The sequence below is a fragment of the Chanos chanos genome, chromosome 5, assembly GCF_902362185.1.
Source record: "Chanos chanos chromosome 5, fChaCha1.1, whole genome shotgun sequence".
Taxonomy (NCBI): domain Eukaryota; kingdom Metazoa; phylum Chordata; class Actinopteri; order Gonorynchiformes; family Chanidae; genus Chanos; species Chanos chanos.
In genome coordinates this window covers 43,387,789-43,405,584 of record NC_044499.1, presented here as the reverse complement: position 1 = coordinate 43,405,584, position 17,796 = coordinate 43,387,789, and the positions used below count along the sequence as shown (strand labels likewise).

The 17,796-nt window shown below is 40.1% G+C and overlaps 2 protein-coding genes across 4 annotated transcripts; both read left to right on the top strand.

Moving 5' to 3' along the window:
• The first annotated feature begins 2,235 nt into the window (after nt 1–2,235).
• rfng (RFNG O-fucosylpeptide 3-beta-N-acetylglucosaminyltransferase) lies at nt 2,236–9,165 on the top strand. Its single transcript, XM_030774386.1, has 8 exons — nt 2,236–2,746; nt 6,112–6,160; nt 6,401–6,503; nt 6,992–7,145; nt 7,315–7,400; nt 7,738–7,903; nt 8,455–8,540; nt 8,820–9,165. The coding sequence occupies exons 1-8, from the start codon at nt 2,294–2,296 to the stop codon at nt 8,884–8,886; spliced, it is 1,164 nt and encodes a 387-aa protein (XP_030630246.1). The 5' UTR covers nt 2,236–2,293; the 3' UTR covers nt 8,887–9,165.
• A 2,440-nt stretch (nt 9,166–11,605) lies between these two features.
• On the top strand, nt 11,606–16,749 carry dcxr (dicarbonyl/L-xylulose reductase). 3 transcript variants are annotated; one of them, XM_030773940.1, is made up of 10 exons: nt 11,606–11,649; nt 11,838–11,927; nt 12,122–12,205; nt 13,469–13,566; nt 13,833–13,987; nt 14,221–14,263; nt 14,372–14,471; nt 15,113–15,177; nt 15,755–15,872; nt 16,159–16,749. In XM_030773940.1, the coding sequence occupies exons 3-10, from the start codon at nt 12,154–12,156 to the stop codon at nt 16,260–16,262; spliced, it is 735 nt and encodes a 244-aa protein (XP_030629800.1). In that variant the 5' UTR covers nt 11,606–11,649; nt 11,838–11,927; nt 12,122–12,153; the 3' UTR covers nt 16,263–16,749. The 3 variants fall into 3 exon arrangements, with proteins under 3 accessions (XP_030629800.1, XP_030629801.1, XP_030629802.1); XM_030773941.1 differs by lacking the exon at nt 11,606–11,649 and adding an exon at nt 11,657–11,678; XM_030773942.1 differs by lacking the exons at nt 11,606–11,649; nt 11,838–11,927 and having other exon boundaries at nt 12,141–12,205; nt 13,433–13,566.
• The last annotated feature ends 1,047 nt before the right edge of the window (nt 16,750–17,796 follow it).

Below are 17,796 nucleotides of genomic sequence, written 5' to 3'. Positions count from 1 at the left end.
TATTTTTTTAAGTTACTGTCAACATTTTAAACACAACTTGTAAAGACAAATATTTATGTATCATATATTATATATGGAGAATGCAAGTGAATGTTGAATTGGTCCCTCCTAAAATTGTGTGCAGTAAAAAGGTTCCTCAGAATGCCCCCCCCCCCTCCCCCCATCTTATTTTTAGCATTTGAATAATTAATTGTTCTGTCTTTGTGATTCATAAGTCAGGTAATGTAGTTGTAGGTAAGTTTGACCATAAGCTTCAGTCTCCGCTCTGCTCTGAAGTTCAACTGCAGAGCGGATAGTCTCCAGGATTTTCCACCAGATGTCAGACGAGTTCCAGTTTGTTTAACCATGACGTCAGATCCACTGTCAGGTCCGGTCTGTGTAGTTTACGCCCCAAAGAAAACATCAGACCCATCTCCTTGCAAATTCCTATATTCTGACATTATATTCTACCTTTAGGAAAATCCCTCGTGCTGTCTGTGTTTACGCGCATGTGTGCGTACATGGTTAATGTCATGGTTGGGTGTGTGGGTACAATTACTGTTAATTTAACTATGGAGGTAAAATATGTGTGTGTGTGTGTGTATTATATATATATGCAGAACACGGGCAACTAACTGATCAATCAGCGACTTAGGTACCTACCGACTACCTGAAAAAGTACTAACGTGAACTAAGACATATTTATATAGTCATTATTTTTTCATTATTTTAGTGTATTAACTTGGTCAAAATGTATTGCTTGGTTCAAATAAAGAAGTAACAACACAAATACATAAATAGGCACATAACAAGCCCCACAACAACTTCAAAAGACAGCAGGTTTTTTTTATTTTGGGCAATGGCGTCACATCATCCAGAGGGCGCTGAGGTTCAAAGCATGCGCCTTTGAAGATCAAGAAGCACAGGGTTAATTGTCAGCTAACATAGCTTCAAATCGCGTGGACTACTATGAGAAACAGGGGTCATGTAAAAATGTAGACCAATGGCAATGAATGTAGACTGACTCTTGGAAGAAGCTGGTGGCGCAGTGCTATGTTTGCAATGTTTTCAATTGGCCAACACCGCGAGAGAGCCAGCAGCACGGGCTAGAACTTCAAGCCTCGGAAGCCCGGTCTACTAGAGAACAATAAGAAGCGATTGTAATGGAAACCTTTTGCCTTTTTAACTGTTGGCTTCGCGGTTCTTAGAAACATTTCAAGAGAATCTTTCTTTGACGAGAGGCGAAGACGAGCGTTTTGCTGAGTTCTTGTTATTTTCATTTTTATTTTTTCATATCTCGGCTATCCAGAGATGAGTATTGTCATTTTCCAAGAAACATGTGCCGTCCAGTGTTTAATGGTAAGTCGCCCTAATGTTTTCTTTTGAATCTCACAAAGATTTCAGACAGAGACACTTTAAACAAATGAGTTACACAAAAAAAATCCTAAAAGGGCATATTTTAAGAGGAAGTATTTCCCGTCAAGACCCATCATCTAAGTTTATTTGGTGTTTTTCATTCACGGTTTTGTTGTGAAGCGGAATTGTACCCACTCATAAACTGACCGTATCAAAAATAGAGGAAGGAGAGTATGTCAGTCCTCTGTTGTTAAATGTTTTTCATATGAAACACGAAGCGTTCCTAGTGAGCTAGCACAGTAAGACACACCACCTTTGTATTAGTCGAGCAATCTGTCCCGACGTCGGTAAAGTTATCTGAGTCATTGCCCTCCACTTGGATCCTCTCCCTGAGTAAGAACTGCTGACACTGTTTACAGATCTGCACTTTCATTCTCTCGCCGTGTTCGGAGCTTGGACAGTGGTTAGGAGTCTTCTAGGTGTTTGCTTACACAACGAGCGTTGAAGTAGCTGACTTTTACGACTATCCTGTCAATTAAACTGTCGTTTCATGCTTCGACTTCACATCTGCTACTGGTTAAGACATCATTGCCTTTCTGAAAATAGAAGCCAGGAAGTTACTCACATTAGTGGGAAGAGTTCCTGTCAGAGGTGAATGGGGGCAGCTGCCAAATATCGTTTTTACAAAGGCCATATCAAGTGCGTATTCAGCAGAAAATTTATCGTATTTACCAATGATTTCAAAAGTCGACAAGTAATTGTCAGCATTCAAATTTTCAACCACATTTTGTTACACTCTTGACATTGTTAACTTCATACGAATTCCATTGTTTCACATATCTTGTTTATTTCTCTGAATTGTTTATTCTTAGAGTCAACTGTGATGCAGTGAGGATGGACAGCAGGGAAGAGAGACTGGCTAGCCCTGGTGGCTGAGCTTCTGTTGAGGTCAGGAAGAATGCACTTATCCCATGTTGGCATCAGCAAACTCTGCTTCTTGCTCTCTTTGGCACTGTGTGCCCTCTTGTTGTTACTGATACCAACCCTGCAGCCACCAAAACGTCAGGGGGACCTCCCCCAACCCCGACCCCATTCTAGACCCTCCAATTCGGGACAAGGGCACCAAATGCCTCCCCGTAGTGACCTGGAGAACAGTAGCTCCCTAAGCCATGGAAAATACGGAGATGCCAAGGGTTTTCACTCCACCCGTCCACCTACTCTCAGGGGCAAAAATAAAAGCCAACAGGAGGTTCTTGGAGAGGCTGTTGCTCATGCTGGCTCTGCTGGATCTCGTTCCAAAGACCCTTTGGAACTAAAAGACATTTTTATAGCCATAAAAACAACCAGAAAGTATCACAAGAGTCGCTTGGAGCTACTTTTCCAGACATGGATTTCCAAAGCAAAGGAGCAGGTAGGGACAATCCTGTATAATTATGAAAGTATAATTCCAGTCACATTCAAGGTTCTGATTAATTCATGGTCACAAAAATCTTTGTAGAGATATAGCTGAGTGCCTGCTCTGTCCTTTTGAATAGTGCTTCCCAGTTCTGTTCCTAGTACCCTGCAGCACTGCATAATGTAGGTCCCTCTCTGCCCTGACACCACTCTTTCAACTAATTCAGTAATTCTCAAACTCTTAACGAACTATGGGAGCTGTGAATCTTTATTGGCCCTCTCGAAGCAGAACTAGGAACTACTGACTATTTCTGTAGTCTTGGTGTTTTGCTCACAAAAGTGTAAAAAAGATGCAACTCCTGTAGTCTTAATCTTCCTTTGCTTCTGACAAGAAGTAAAACGTTACTGTATTCATAACATCTATGATATCTAAGCTCAAACAGATTCCAAGGGTTTGTCCTTCTGGCAGAAAAAACAGCCTGCCGGGTCTGGAGAACAGATGCCGTTCTTTTTGGATGATGTCCATGGAATAAAGACCATAAATTATGCACAGCATTAAATATCAGATCTAAATCCGTCACATCTATATCTATAAGTATATCTTAGATAGGATTAAAATGTGTGTGCAGAAACACACAAATTCATAATTATTTATTTTATGCTCCCGTTGCCGTGGAATGACACGTTTGTTCAAACTTTCCTTCTGCCTGCACTAGTCTGTGCAGGTATGGTATCTAACACACATACAGCGTCTAGTCCAGGGTCTAGTGTTTAGATTTTAAAAGTGGACTCAAAGAGTCACAGGGAGAGGAGGTGGCATTGGTAGCATGTCTAAAGGTGTTAATGTGAGGAGCAATGAGCAAAGAGAATTATGTAGGTGAAATGGCAGCTGCACACTGGCAGTGTACTTGGTAGAGCTAGAGTGAAGAGTCAGTGGTGGGGGTGGGAGATTTTTTTTTTTTTTTTTTTTTTTGGCCTTTGTACTTGAAGGGCCCCACAGAGCTGTGTGTTCCTCAGCAATCTGATCCTTCAAGACACATGTATGTATGGTCACGTGTCTTCGTGTTTGCCCTAGAATATTCTCTATGCTTGCAGAGCCTTTGGGGCCAGGGGACAGAGAGCTGCCCTTCTTGAGGCCTTTCCCCGGGTGTCGTGGGCCCCCAGGGGAGCGACGGACTGACCCTACCTGTGAAACATTTGCAATCTGTTATTGTTCTCCATGACTTTTAGACCTGAGAGTTTGAGGAGTTTTGGACTGGTGTTTGCAGAAATGTTATACGTGTGCTCTTAGCTTGAGCTCATGAAACTAGGATTTGTTTAAGATAATTTCACAAAACTGTTCTAGCGTTCAGCAACAGATCCATCCAAGGGTAGTGTTCTTTTCCAGTTAACCACAGAGTTTGGATTGCAGTCAGAATTTTTGGGGGAGGGGGGGTGGGGGTTGGAAAAGCCTGCTAAAAGCTTCATATACAGGTTGAGTAGGCCTATCCCTTATCCAAAACGCCTGGGGCCAGAAGTGTTTCGGATTTTGGATTTTTTTCAGATTTTGGAATACAGTCGTGTGTTGCTTAAGGAAGGAGATATGTTCTGAGAAATGCGTCGTTGGGCGATTTCGTAGTCGTGCGAACATCATAGAGTGTACTTACACAAACCTACGTAGATGGCTTGGCTTTATGGTATAGCCTATTGGTCCTAGGCTACAAACCTGTAGAGACGCGGTAAACACGAGATTTATGAGGCTGCTGCCGGCGTAAAACGTCATTCTTTTTTATAAGTAGAAAGAGTACACTCTGAAATCGCGATACAAAGTACAGTATGGTAAATACATAAACCTGTAACATCGAGGTTTATGATCATTATCAAGTATTACATACTATACATGATTGTATGTGCTGTACTTTTATATACGACTGGCTGCACAGTAGGTTTGTTCACACCGGCATCACCACAACCACATGAGTAATGCGTTGCACTACGACGTTATCACTGTCATCCATAGGGGTATCTGCAGCCCTTTTTGACATTTCCAACAATATTTTTGTACCACAGAGCAGATAATAAGTGGAAAAACACTATGAGTAATACACTTAGGTCTGGCATTGACAATGGTTGGTAACAACCTGGCGCCAACAAAGAGTCAGAGCCCCACATGGGCAAGTGAGGTCAGGTGTAGAATTTTCCACTTGTGCTGTCATGTCGGCGCTCAAAAAGTTTTGGATTTTCGAGCATTTCGGATTAGGGATGCTCAACCTGTAGTACTGTATGTGACTGATCTGATCTGACTCTTGCTGTATTACCTGCTCAGAGAAGGATAAGGGGTAACTCCAGTCACATTTATTAACTGTTACTGAAAGTGAATCTCGGAGTGACATATATATACCTCTCTGGCTAGACCTTTTGGTTTGCCCGTCACTGTCATGTGTTGTGAATTAGACACTCATTAAGAATGTAAAATTAATTACATCGTTTTGAGATTAGATGAAATGTTCTTATTCCTTCCAGGGGCAGATATGCAGGCAGAAAAAAGTGAAGTGATTTCAAATCATTACTTTGAGTTGTAGCAAAGTCTAGACCATACAACAGAATACTTGGGTGAGAAGTGAAGCTTTTCTACAATGACAGAAGCAGTTATATATATTCTGAAAGAGGCTTTGTTCATGCAAGAGATTTTTCACAAAGCAGATTAAAATACACTAGAGAGGAATGAGAGTGCAAACATAGAACAGGCACTTTAAGTGTGGAAAAATGTCGGGGGTGTTTCCCTGTCACAGTTGTCTCAAGGCAGGTCACATAGATGCCTTTTTCATAGCAAGTTGTCTAATATAGCCACTCTATTATGATCAACATTACCATGTAAGCCATAGCTATTGTGTTCAGTCCTGTTTCTTTTCATGAGCCCCCTAAATGGACGGTTTGCCAAAATCACTGAAATAACTGTGCTGATGTAAGATTTTTTGGAATCCAGTTCCTCTGTTTCCCTGGAGACTAGGGCCTAGTGGAAGATTTATGCTGCACTGGCGTCTCCACTGGAGTGGGTGTGTTTGATCAGGGAGTGCCACTTGTTGCCAGATGCCTGTGGTATATCTATGCCAATGAAGGATGGTGCGGTTGATGGCCACACTCTAGAAAGACTGCCTAGGAAGAGATTTGGAAAGTCCAGTTGTGTAGTGTTCCAACAGAAGTGGATTACACTGTTTGCTAAGTTCACATTTAGAAAAGCAAAATAATCTTTCTCTCTCTGTCAGTCAAAAACGGCACCACCAAAATTCACACTTCCATTCTTTTACCGTGAATTGTTCGTTGCGCCTCGGGCAAGTGCAAGTTGTGTGGGTGCCATGTTTTCAGGTAGAGGCAAACACTAACTCCTTTGTCGTCTTTCAGGCGTTTATCTTCACAGATGGAGAGGATAAGGGGTTAAGGCAGAAAGCAGGTAATACAGTGGTAACAGCAGTCTGACATCCATTTACGTTTAATTTAAAATCTTACACAGAAGATCAGTATTATTAAATTCATCTTAGTTTTATATTAGCCTAACTAGAAAAGATCGGCACTCAAACATTAATGATCATTTTAGCAAAGATGTTCATTACAATGTATAGAAACACTGAATGTACATCTAGTTAAAAATGTTCCTATCATAAATCTATTTGGTTTCCTTTTTTTTTTAAAGGAGTTAATCTTATCAACACCAACTGTTCCGCAGCACACACTCGACAAGCCCTGTGTTGCAAGATGTCTGTGGAGTATGACAAGTTTATCGAATCTCAAAAAAAGTTGAGTTCTGCACATGCTATGCCATGCTGTGAGAGGTCATGTCTCAGCATGTGGCCAGTAATAAGCCACCTACATACACCATTAACTTGTGTATTCTCATCATTAAGGGTAGAGACCTGTTATGATCCTGTTTGATCCTGTTCTCATATACACATTAGAAGATGGTTATAGACTGACTTGCTACTTTGCAGCCTTTTCTCTTCTTTGTCTCTAAATGTCTTAAATTTACTTTTTTCCCCAGTTCTCATAGCAAGACCTAACATTTTATCACAGTCTGTGCAAAAGTCACGTTTTTGTTACCAGTGTAAATAAAGACATTTTTTTCCCCCCTTCAATTTCATTTATTTGTTTGTTTTTTGGGGGGGTTTTTTTGGCATGTATAACCATCAACACAATACCATTTTATGCAGTATTGTGTTATGTAATGGTTGGATATTAGGGATGCAGGCAAAGTTTTTTGTTTCATTTTTTTGTCTTTGTGCTTTAGGTGGTTTTGCCACGTCGATGATGACAACTATGTGATACTGCCCGGCCTGCTGCGACTGCTCTCCTCCTACTCACACACACAGGACGTGTACTTGGGCCGGCCCAGTCTCGATCATCCCATCCAGGCTGCAGAGAAAGTCAAGAGCGATGGATCGGTGAGCTCTCTCTCCAACACTGAGCAACAATCAAATGCTGATCTAGAGGCAGTTTTGATAAGTGATAAACGGAATTTGAGAAACTGGATTCAGTTTGCTTATCTCTGAAACCACTGCATGGGGGTACTTGTTTGTAAAGACTCGATGCTCTTATCCATTTAAAACTCAGGTTTCGGTGAAGTTCTGGTTTGCCACTGGAGGTGCTGGGTTCTGTATCAGTCGGGGGCTGGCACTGAAAATGAGTCCATGGGCAAGGTAAAGGCAGGCTGTTTTACATTACACTCTCTTCAGTGCGTCATTGGAATTCACTCTGGGACATCTTTTGTTTTTAATGAGTTATGTTGTTTCTTTTTATATGTGGGTTTTGCATCAAGTGAAAAATGCGTGTTTCTAGTCGACATTTCAAATGTCTGGACGGTTTTGATACTTGTAGTAGCTTGGGCCTCGTTAAAAACTTAGCTGGACTTGTCAAAGAGATGGTAAACCCCCAATTATAGTTTGCTTGGGGGTTCAGTCATACGGGGCCTTGGTCTCCATGAAGGGTCTGGAACTGTCCTATAAAGTGTCTCCTCTCTACTGTCCATACCTCTAGCCTGGGGAACTTTATCACCACAGCTGAGAAGATCCGACTCCCTGATGACTGCACTATCGGATACATCATTGAAGCACTGCTGGAGGTTCCTCTGACGCACACACACCTTTTCCACTCTCACCTGGAGAACCTGCAGAGACTGCCCAGTGACAGCGTGTTAAACCAGGTCAGACACTTACCTATTTCTTTAGAATGTGATGCTCTCCATGCATTGTCAATAAGAAGACCATGGAAGAGAAGGACACACAGAGTTGGCATTGTAAATTTGCATCTTTTCTCCAAATTAAAACAGATATTGCACAACACTGAGTAACCTCATGCACAGTCAAGCATACTTAATCCTATCTCTTTTAATTATCGTGTTAATAAGCTCTTTTCATTAGGTGTTTTGACTCAGTGACATAATTAAGATGCTGGATGTTGGTGTAGGAGTAAATGCATTCAATTTCAACTGTTCTGCTCACATCTAATTTAAAAGATTTGCACTAGTGAAAATGTACTTTTTGCCTGGTGCAGGCCAGCCCCCGTAAAGTGCACATGTAAACTCTCCAGTCATTCACCCGCTCTAAACACCAAATCTATTTATGAACTTTTTGTGGTCTGTGTTCATGTCACAGAACAGAAAGATCTGCCAGGTATCACTTAATGCTTATGTGATTATTTTAACACTTTTGTGAATGATTTTTCAACCAACTGTGTGTATTTGCACTTCCGCAGGTGACGCTTAGTTACGGTGGCTTTGAGAACAGGAGGAATGTGGTCAGTATTGGAGGAGTCTTCTCCTTGGCAGAGGACCCGTCACGGTATGCTCACAAGACCACAAGTCCACTGACGGTTATGTTGGATTTATGATCTGTATGGTGCCCTACAGTACCCTGTGTATGTGTGACATTTGAAGAATAATAATTGAGTAGGAGTCGAAGCTGCTACGGTTTCACTGATGGAAACATATTTTTGCTGTCCTCTGTGCCAACGAAATTTCCACCCACAAAAATGTCTCATAGTGTTTGAATGAAATGCCCATTTTTACAGTCACCTCTATTCTTACATTATGTCATAATGCAATGCATTTTCATCCACAGGTTCAAAACAGTACATTGTCTTCTCTATCCAGAGACTGATTGGTGTTCCCACAAAAGTCGCCACTGACTGCTCTGATGCTGCACAAAACGCTGGATAGAAGAAAGACACTTTTGATCTCTTCAGAACTCTGCTCAAAAAGAATTTTCAGAAGCAGCTGCATGTGGGCTCGCTTGCTGCTGTTACACTTTGCCACCGTTGTGTGTTTTTGCGTACAGATTTCTCTGAAAAGCTGTGACAGCATTATGTAATCACACGTTTCTGATGGAAGGTACCAGAAGTTAACTGATCAGGTTATACAGGGTGATAGTAATTTATTATTGGTCTCCCAACATTCATAAGACTTAAAAGTGGCCTGGTTGAAGAATATGACAAATCGGAAGTATTTTTAAACGAAAATGATCAGTAATCCAAGTCCGTGGGATATCTGATTTAATTGCTCCTTACTTGCACTCCTTCCAAAGAAGTGATTTGGAAGATGAATTTTGCCTCTCTCATCATATTAATAATAATCACTTCTTCCAAATGTTCCAAGGAAGTCAACCCCAAATCCTGAGAGCTCCATGCACGTTGTTGTCAGAGACATCTGTCATGTTCATTAATGAAGGAGAAAAGCAGCAACCATTGTCCAGACATAGTGCTGAAAAATACTGGGCGGTACTGAAAGTTTTCTCTCTAGAAAAGCATTTAAACTAAGGTTTGGCAACAAGCATTAAGTCACCCAGGGAATAGAAGGATTTTCAATTTGTTCAGTGTTATTTGGGTCATGCCATAAATGTCTGCAGACAACATGACATTAAAGCAGGCCCAGTATCTTTATCACAAAGGATATTTCCACAAAATAACACAAAAGTCTAGTTGTACAGTTAAATAACTGGGAATATACAGAACAAATAGCTTCTCCTCATCACAGCTTCTTCTCATCAAAATATTAAACATTATGGTGTGTCAGTATTTTTCCTTTGGAAGTAGGCTCAGTTGAATCAGGTTTATTTATTTGAAAAGTACATCTGGAGAATTCCATTTGGTCTGTTAGGAACATGCATCTCGCTGAATCAGGGCCAAGATGAACAAATAAATTTTGAAGCTTCACTTACGGTATCTCTCAAATCTGTCGAAATGTTTCTACTCAGAAACAGAGCGTAAATTCCTGCCATTAATGTTTTGTTCACATCCTCATGATCTTTTTTACTTCTGTGCCTGTTGTTCAAGGTTCTCACCCTCTATTTTGCACAAACATGTAACTCCTCACTGCAGGTCAGTGGCTGACGTGAGCATGCCAAAGTCACACTTGGGCTATGTTTTCCTTGAGTCAATAGCAACGAACATTTGTTAAGAGTGATAAGCTTTCTATTCTAACACAGAGAAATATGTGTTATGAAGCAGTCATCTCACTCGAAAGTGATGCCAAATAACTGTTGCAACTGACTATGTTTTCTCTACTTCTAGTGTTTGTCATGCAATAAAATAAACTTTAATATGACACAAAACCACTAAAATGGTCTCCTTACAGTTGTTTTATATCTATCCGTTCCAAATGTTTTGAAAGAGCTTAATCCTAAACTGCTGTAGCTTAAAGTGATAAAACGATGGCAAAATGGAACAATGCACAATACACAGTGTTGTGCCGAATGAAATGTGTTGTTGTTCCAACTTAAATACCCCTATGAGACGAATAATTCTCTTCAGTTAATATAAGCTCTTTATTTTCAAACGTGTTGACAATTTAAAAATAATAAGGTCTGTGATAATTATTCAGAGGAAGTCTTTGGAATGCATAAAAATCCACAGTGTTGTGAAACCGATAGATTTACAATTAATCCACCAGTGTGGCAGTGGAAATACTTAAGAGCGACATTTCTATACAGCTAGAACTTAGCAATGCCTGTAAAACTGCATATGATTCGTTCTGGTCAGAGAGTGCATTTCAGGCTTTTCTTGAAAGCCAATGCAGATCTCCTAAGTACAAATGCTGGCTACTACAATTACACTAGTGTGCTTGTGTTTTAAACTTTAGTTACACCTGAAAGTCCATTGTAAACTTAGTCAACTGAAAGGTATACATTTTTACTACACTGCACTTAACAGTAATTATACTGACCAAATACCAAATGATTCATTTGACTTAAACAAGGCCAAAACTTTAAATTACTGAAATATGAACGACCAGTTATACTGGTGGACCTATTATTTTCTTTGAAATGATGTGTTTTGTTTAAGACCTGGTCAGACGCAGATATCAGGAGTTTTATTTTGTTGTAAAGGAGAATGAATACTTTATTGAGCTGAGTTCACGAGGTTCAGCGCTTGGACATAAACACTCAGAAGGAAATGGTGGTTAAAACACTGGTCCATAATGACACATGATCCACAGAAATGCCCTCCAATTTCCCTCACATTTTAGGACATTCCAGTGTAGTTCAGGTTTCTCTTGCCAGACGCAGTATGCTGCTCCCACGTACTTATAAATATTACCGAAAAAAGTTATCTACACTACCCAGGACAAAAAAAATAAGAGCAATACTCAAGCGTCGAAAGTTAGAAAAGAAAAATAGCTGAGACCATAAAACTGGAAATGTGAACATGTTGAATAGGGGGAAATAATAAACAGATAAGTTGAAAATGATTCAGGTAAAGTCAGATGTTAAATTTACACTGATATAATCAAAGCAAATTAAATTTTATGAGCGACTTGTTATCAGGTGTTTTTAATGGAACATGTGTGGTGTGCAGCAAAACCGCAGGGACTGAAAATCTGGATAGAGTAGCTTTTCCTACAGGAACAAATCTGTTTTATTCAACACCTATGCCATCTGTTGGTAAAAAGCTAAAGTGAGTAAGGCAATGCAAGCAATTATAACGTATGTATATCAATACAGCTGAAATATAGAATGTACACTTTTACCAGTGTTAGTGTGATTATCAGATCGTAGTCTTGCTACAAGTAATAGTTAATACAGGGAAAGTGTCGTATTGCTTCGGCTATACAGTAACCATTTTTGTTGACATTAACTTTTTAGGTTGTGGTCTTTCCAGCCTCTCGAAACTGAACTTTGAACACTCTGTAACGTAACGTCGGCGACGGCAGAAGAAGAAGCGTTTTATTAAGGGTATGCTAATAGTCAAAAGAAATTAATAATCAATAATTACATTGCTGTGAGCTTGTTTCTGGTCGTGCTGTTTCCCCTTAGATGATAAAACATGGCGGATTTTCACTCTCGCTGTTGCACTTCCTCGCGTTCTGTTTACCGGTCTATGAACACCACTTTGATTCGTTTTATCTGTTTTCATTTGCACAAAACAGCGCAGACTGCCTGATAGAGAGCTCGGAGACACATGGAGATAACGTTTGCGGGAAAGCGGGCCTTGGTTACAGGCGCAGGCAAAGGTGAGGTATGGTAGCTAAGGGAACGGTGATAGTTAACTCTTTGCTGTATGCATTAGAGCATGTTTGAACATACAGTTACTTTAGTGATATCTGGAATATAACAAGTTATAATACCTGTCTTTGTCCTTTAGGGACTGAATTATTCTTTTTATGTTAAAACTGAGGTGTTTGTTTGGTCGGGGTTTGGCTACTCCCTTACTGATTACAAAGAATTGCTGGGGTCTGTGCATAAATGAGTTTTACCATTTCAGTTCAGTTTAAAAACTGGAATTTAAATTTGATTTGAACAAAAACTTGAAGAAATGTAGCTATTCCCATAATTAAATTGAATTACAGGGAGCTGAGTTAAATGCCATACCTTTCAATATAATTCTGTTTTCTGGGGACCGAAAGCAGATATCACACTTAAAAGCAAACTGACCTGAAATCTAGAAAAGTGTTCTAAGTTACATTTGAATAGTTTACATAGAGTGACCTTTAAAGCACATATTGAATAATGAAGCTAAATGCAAATCATCAGAGCTTACATCTTGAATCTTTATTGACCTTTTAAATAAAAATTTAATAACAATTCTAAAAACATAATTAAATCAGTCCAACTGTTATGTAACAGTTTTGGGTTAAGCTGAAATTGAATTGAAAATGTCACATCAACATGTGTTGTGCACATGCAACTGGATGGCAAACTAGCTCTTACAAAACTCTGGGTAGGATTTGAGCCGGGTCCTTATCTGTAGCAGGCTGCTCCATCTGGTACCGTGAGCAGTTTGGAGTTTGAGATTACCTTCAGGGATTGATGTCGCCTTTGCTGAACTGTAGCAAAATGATGCAAGCTGAGCTGTGTGAATGAAACATGAATTTCTGGCACATGGAAGATAAACAAATTAATTTACCGTCACTCCCTCAAAATCAGCTCCAGCATCATCATCATGATCATCATCATCATCACCATCATTCATGTCATTGTGGTGGTGAGAAAGGAGTGAACACTTTCACCGTGTTTGTTGTCAGTCACAGGACAACTTTATTGGTCTTAACTGTAAATTACAGTGGTGTCTTCATAGTTCTGAAAGATGGGGTCAGTTGCTACTCTAATTCAGATTTCATGAATTGATCGGAATTAACTGTCAATATTCTCAGTTCAGTTCTGAATCTCCCTTAGCCATTTGATGAAACATTAAATGGTTGAGTGTGTATGTATGTGTCTTTTCTTTACCAAAATGAAAGTGATCCAGTGAATTTGCCATCATCCAAACACTGCAGGCATTGGTCGTGCCACCGCACTGGCTTTGTCACGCTGCGGAGCAGAGGTCATGGCTGTCACACGGACTCAGGCTGACCTGGACAGCCTCGTGCTTGAGGTAATGACCCCCCCAATCGCTCTCGTGTCCACAGTCCAATAGAATTCCAAGGCACAACTGCCCCCCCCCCCCCCCCCCTCCACCCTCCACCCTCCACCCCACCCTCCTGCTGAGCCATTGTGCTTTTGTTGGCATTGGTTCACTAATCTGCATACCAGTGGAGGATAATAGCCTGCTGATCTTTTATGTCAAATGTCTCTCTTTGAACCTAACCCTGACAATGGAGAATCCCTTTGTGATTTTTCTTGACGTTTTTTGAGCACTAGTGTCCTTCCATCAAGCCGGTGTGTGCAGATCTGTCAGACTGGGATGCCACAGAGCAGGCACTGAAAGACGTGGGTCCTGTGGATCTCCTGGTGAATAATGCAGCCTGCGCTAAGCTTCAGCCCTTTCTGGAGGTCACGCCAGAGCAGTTTGACATGTAAACTGAACAAGTTCCAACTCCTCTCTTATTTAATTTCTGGAAAAGATGCAGATGGTTTGATTCTAGTCCTGAGAATTTTGTGTCATCTGTTAGGTCGTCTGTGCTTGTTAAGCTGTAACGCTCCACATCAGGAAAGCATTAGTTTGCTTTGAATGAAAGTTATTTCACTTGTATTGTTTCAGCCTGAAATTTGTTATTAACATTGCAATTTCTTTTTTGTGAAATCCCAGATCTTTTAATGTCAACGTGAAGGCTGCACTCCATGTTGCACAAGTAAGGAAAGTGATTTGCCTGGGTGAATTGGTGGACTACAAACATGAAACCACAGTTGTAACCGAAACTGAATGAATCTATCGTTATATGAATCTGACACTGTTACAGATCGTGGCTCGTGGCATGGTGGCCAGGGGAAGTGGTGGTTCCATTGTGAACATCTCCAGCCAAGCTTCACAGTGTGCCTTAAGAGACCACGCTGTGTACTGTGAGTAGTCTAGACGATAGACTCCATTCAACTTTCTATATCCTGTCAAATTCTCTCCCTCTCTGTTGAGAAATGGTCTGTATGCTTTTTGTTCCATAAATGGACCCATACCAGGGGCATCAGTGACCCACTCAACAACCAGACCGTGAAGACAGATGAAATCAGTGATTAATGGAGCTCAGTAACGACACACTGTAGTTGAAGTTTGATTAATTAGGCCTTGTAGGATTTCCAGAGGTTGTTTTGTACGTTTGTTTGTTAGCGAGATTCCCTACATAGAGCATAACATATTCTAATATCAGGATTAAAGTACAATGGATTTGTTTTTTCACACCCATGTAAGCATTTTTCATGCATCAGCGCAAGCAGATTACACCTGATTTATTGTTCATTTATCGTGGTGTGAAACAGGGTTTGTTTGAAAAAAAAAGAGAGAGAGAATGGATTACTAACTGAAATTAATTATTTATTTTCTGTTATTGCAGTGCTGCCTGTGCACAAAAGAAATGCATATTTAACATCTGCTACTCTGCTACTTATGTCTGACTGTACACTTAGCTCAGTGACATTACATTTCTTGTCGGCCAAAGATCGACTGATGGATGATACATTCAGTTTATTTATATGACCTCTTTATCAAGGTGCCACCAAAGGTGCCCTGGACATGCTCACCAAAGTAATGGCACTGGAACTCGGCCCATATAAGGTAAGTGGTCCGTAAGAAGGAGGGCAGTCACTGAAGATATGTAGGCATCTTTTTGTAATTGCTCTTAATACATGGGTTTTTTCATACATGTCTCTCATTCTCTGAAGTATTTCTTGACGTCATAACGGAACTTTGGTAGAATAACCAAGGACATCCCTTCATTTCCCTGAATGGTGAAAATGCTAGAAATCTTTGATTATGTGGCTTTCGACTAAAGGCTTTTTTTTGTACAAATGGTGTGATACTCTGCTCTCAGTATGAAGCCAACGTCATCCAAAGCCCCTGGTGATATGTTTATGGCATAAGGTCTTGATACTACATAATTTATTTCTGTGGTCTAAGAACTTGCCAGCAGGTATTTTGACTTTTGCTGGGATTTAAATCATTCCCCAGCTGTAATAAATCCTATATAACTGTACTTGTCACAAACCATCAGTTTCACATGGGAGTTTAGATTATGGATTTTTATGGCTTTTTAATTGATGTGGGTGTTTCTTTGCATAACGCCAAAACAGAAATCTCTTTATTTTTTTGTGTTCCTATCTAAAAAACATTTCATGCAATCTTGCTTTTCCAGATCCGAGTGAACTCGGTAAACCCAACTGTTGTCATGACAGAGATGGGCAGATTGGGCTGGAGCGACCCTGAGAAAGCTAAGACCATGACATCACGCATCCCACTGGGCAGATTTGCAGGTGTGTCTCAGATATCTGTCAAACTCAGGCAGGTCACTGTGAAGAATAGATGTTTCTGAAGATAGATGGGTCTCAAAAAGACCAAAACAAAGGCATATAAGTATTTCCAAATAGCGTTTTAAATGCAGTCAAATGTAATTGTTGAACATGTCTGTTGTCCTTGTTTTGAGTGCGTGGTGAACATAGATTTGTTTGCTTATCTGTATCTTCAGGGCAGTAAGTTTGTCCAGCCTCACAGCTTCAGTAAAATCCCAAAATATCTGATCGGTTCATTTCTGCCTTTCAGAGGTAGAGGATGTGGTGAATTCCATACTGTTCCTCCTCAGTGACAAGAGTGCCATGACCAATGGTGTTACCCTGCCAGTCGATGGGGGTTTCCTGGCCTGCTGACCTGGAATTGCTTGAGTTGGTCATACTGAGAGTTCATATAGAACACAGGAACAAGCGCAGTTCCATAATGAAACTCAAGTTCTGATCGATGTTGCTGCTTTGCCAAAATCATGTGGCTGAAGCACTATTGTCGAATATCTTGTTCTTACTAAAGTACAAAACCAGAATGGCTGTCCGAATGATAATGATCACTCAAGTCAAGTTAGGTAAGAGCTTAGGCTATAAAATGTCTATCTCTTAGAACTAGACTTTGTATGCCATAAATTTATATAAGAAGAAAACAGGAGATCTGATTTGCATAATTGTGTATTGTAAATTACACAGGTTGTAAAAGCAATTGAATGCACTTTAGAAATGATCTCAAGAGATGAATATGAGATGAATCCTCACACACAGATTTGCAAAAGGACAAGGGCCAACCACGAAAGAAATGACTGGAATTAAAAATCGAAGTAAAGGTATACACGAATAAATTTATTAATGCATTCCTCATCTAAAACGTTTGTTCTTTCATATACTATTTTACATCATGGAAATGCGATTCGTCAGCTGTGAAGATCCACCATGTACACAGAAGGACTTCATACGTTTGTTATGCATTCTCAAGAGTTATTTACAAAGTTGAGTGTGTTACTGAAATATCATAGCACCTATGCAAGGTATAAGTAGTGAATAGGAATATCCAAAAACATTCTCTCTTTCTCAGTCACACACACATACATACAAATCTCTGCAAAGACACATGCCCACTCCTACACAACATGCATACAGATACTGAACAACACGCTGTATTCCAAAGTGGGGGAATAAAGAATGAATGTCCATGCAGATCTTTCCATTAACAACACTCTCAGCAGGGTGGGGTGGGGTGGGGTGGGGGGGCCCTTTTCATTGTAGCTTTTGAGTCAGTCAATATATCAAACCCATTTACTGCTATTTATTCTATTAATCCACGTAAACTTGAAATTGTTGGACAGCGGAGTTACGAGGCTGAAAAAAAAAATCTTCGCAGGTAAAGGGTGATATATTCCTTCCTCTTCATCAAGTGGAGGGAGGATTTGTTCATACATTTTTCAAATTACTGATTCACTGTGGTTGTATACAATGTCTTCATGAAAAAAATCAAGAGAGTGAGTTTGCAGCTGGAAAAGTACAGCTAGTCAGAGTGAGTTACTCTCCTGTTTGACAGTAAAACCTCCCCTTTATTATAAATATAAAAGAACTGTGTTCCATTTACCTGCAACAGTTCAGATGTTTATGACTAGAAAGAGGGGCATGAAATATCTACTGTGTTCTTAACTGAGGATGGTTATAGGACCAACAAGAAAGGTAATACTTGTGCATATTTTTTGCCACATTCCCTAAAACACAGCCAAACACGAACACCCTCGTACGTCACACTTACGCTGTAATAACTTCTAAAACATCTTATATGAACCACGTGAAACATACAGTTTATTAAAGAGTATGTAACTCATTTTTTTTATGTTTTTTTTTTTTCTGAGGGGTTCCAAACAAAAGTCATCTACCATGC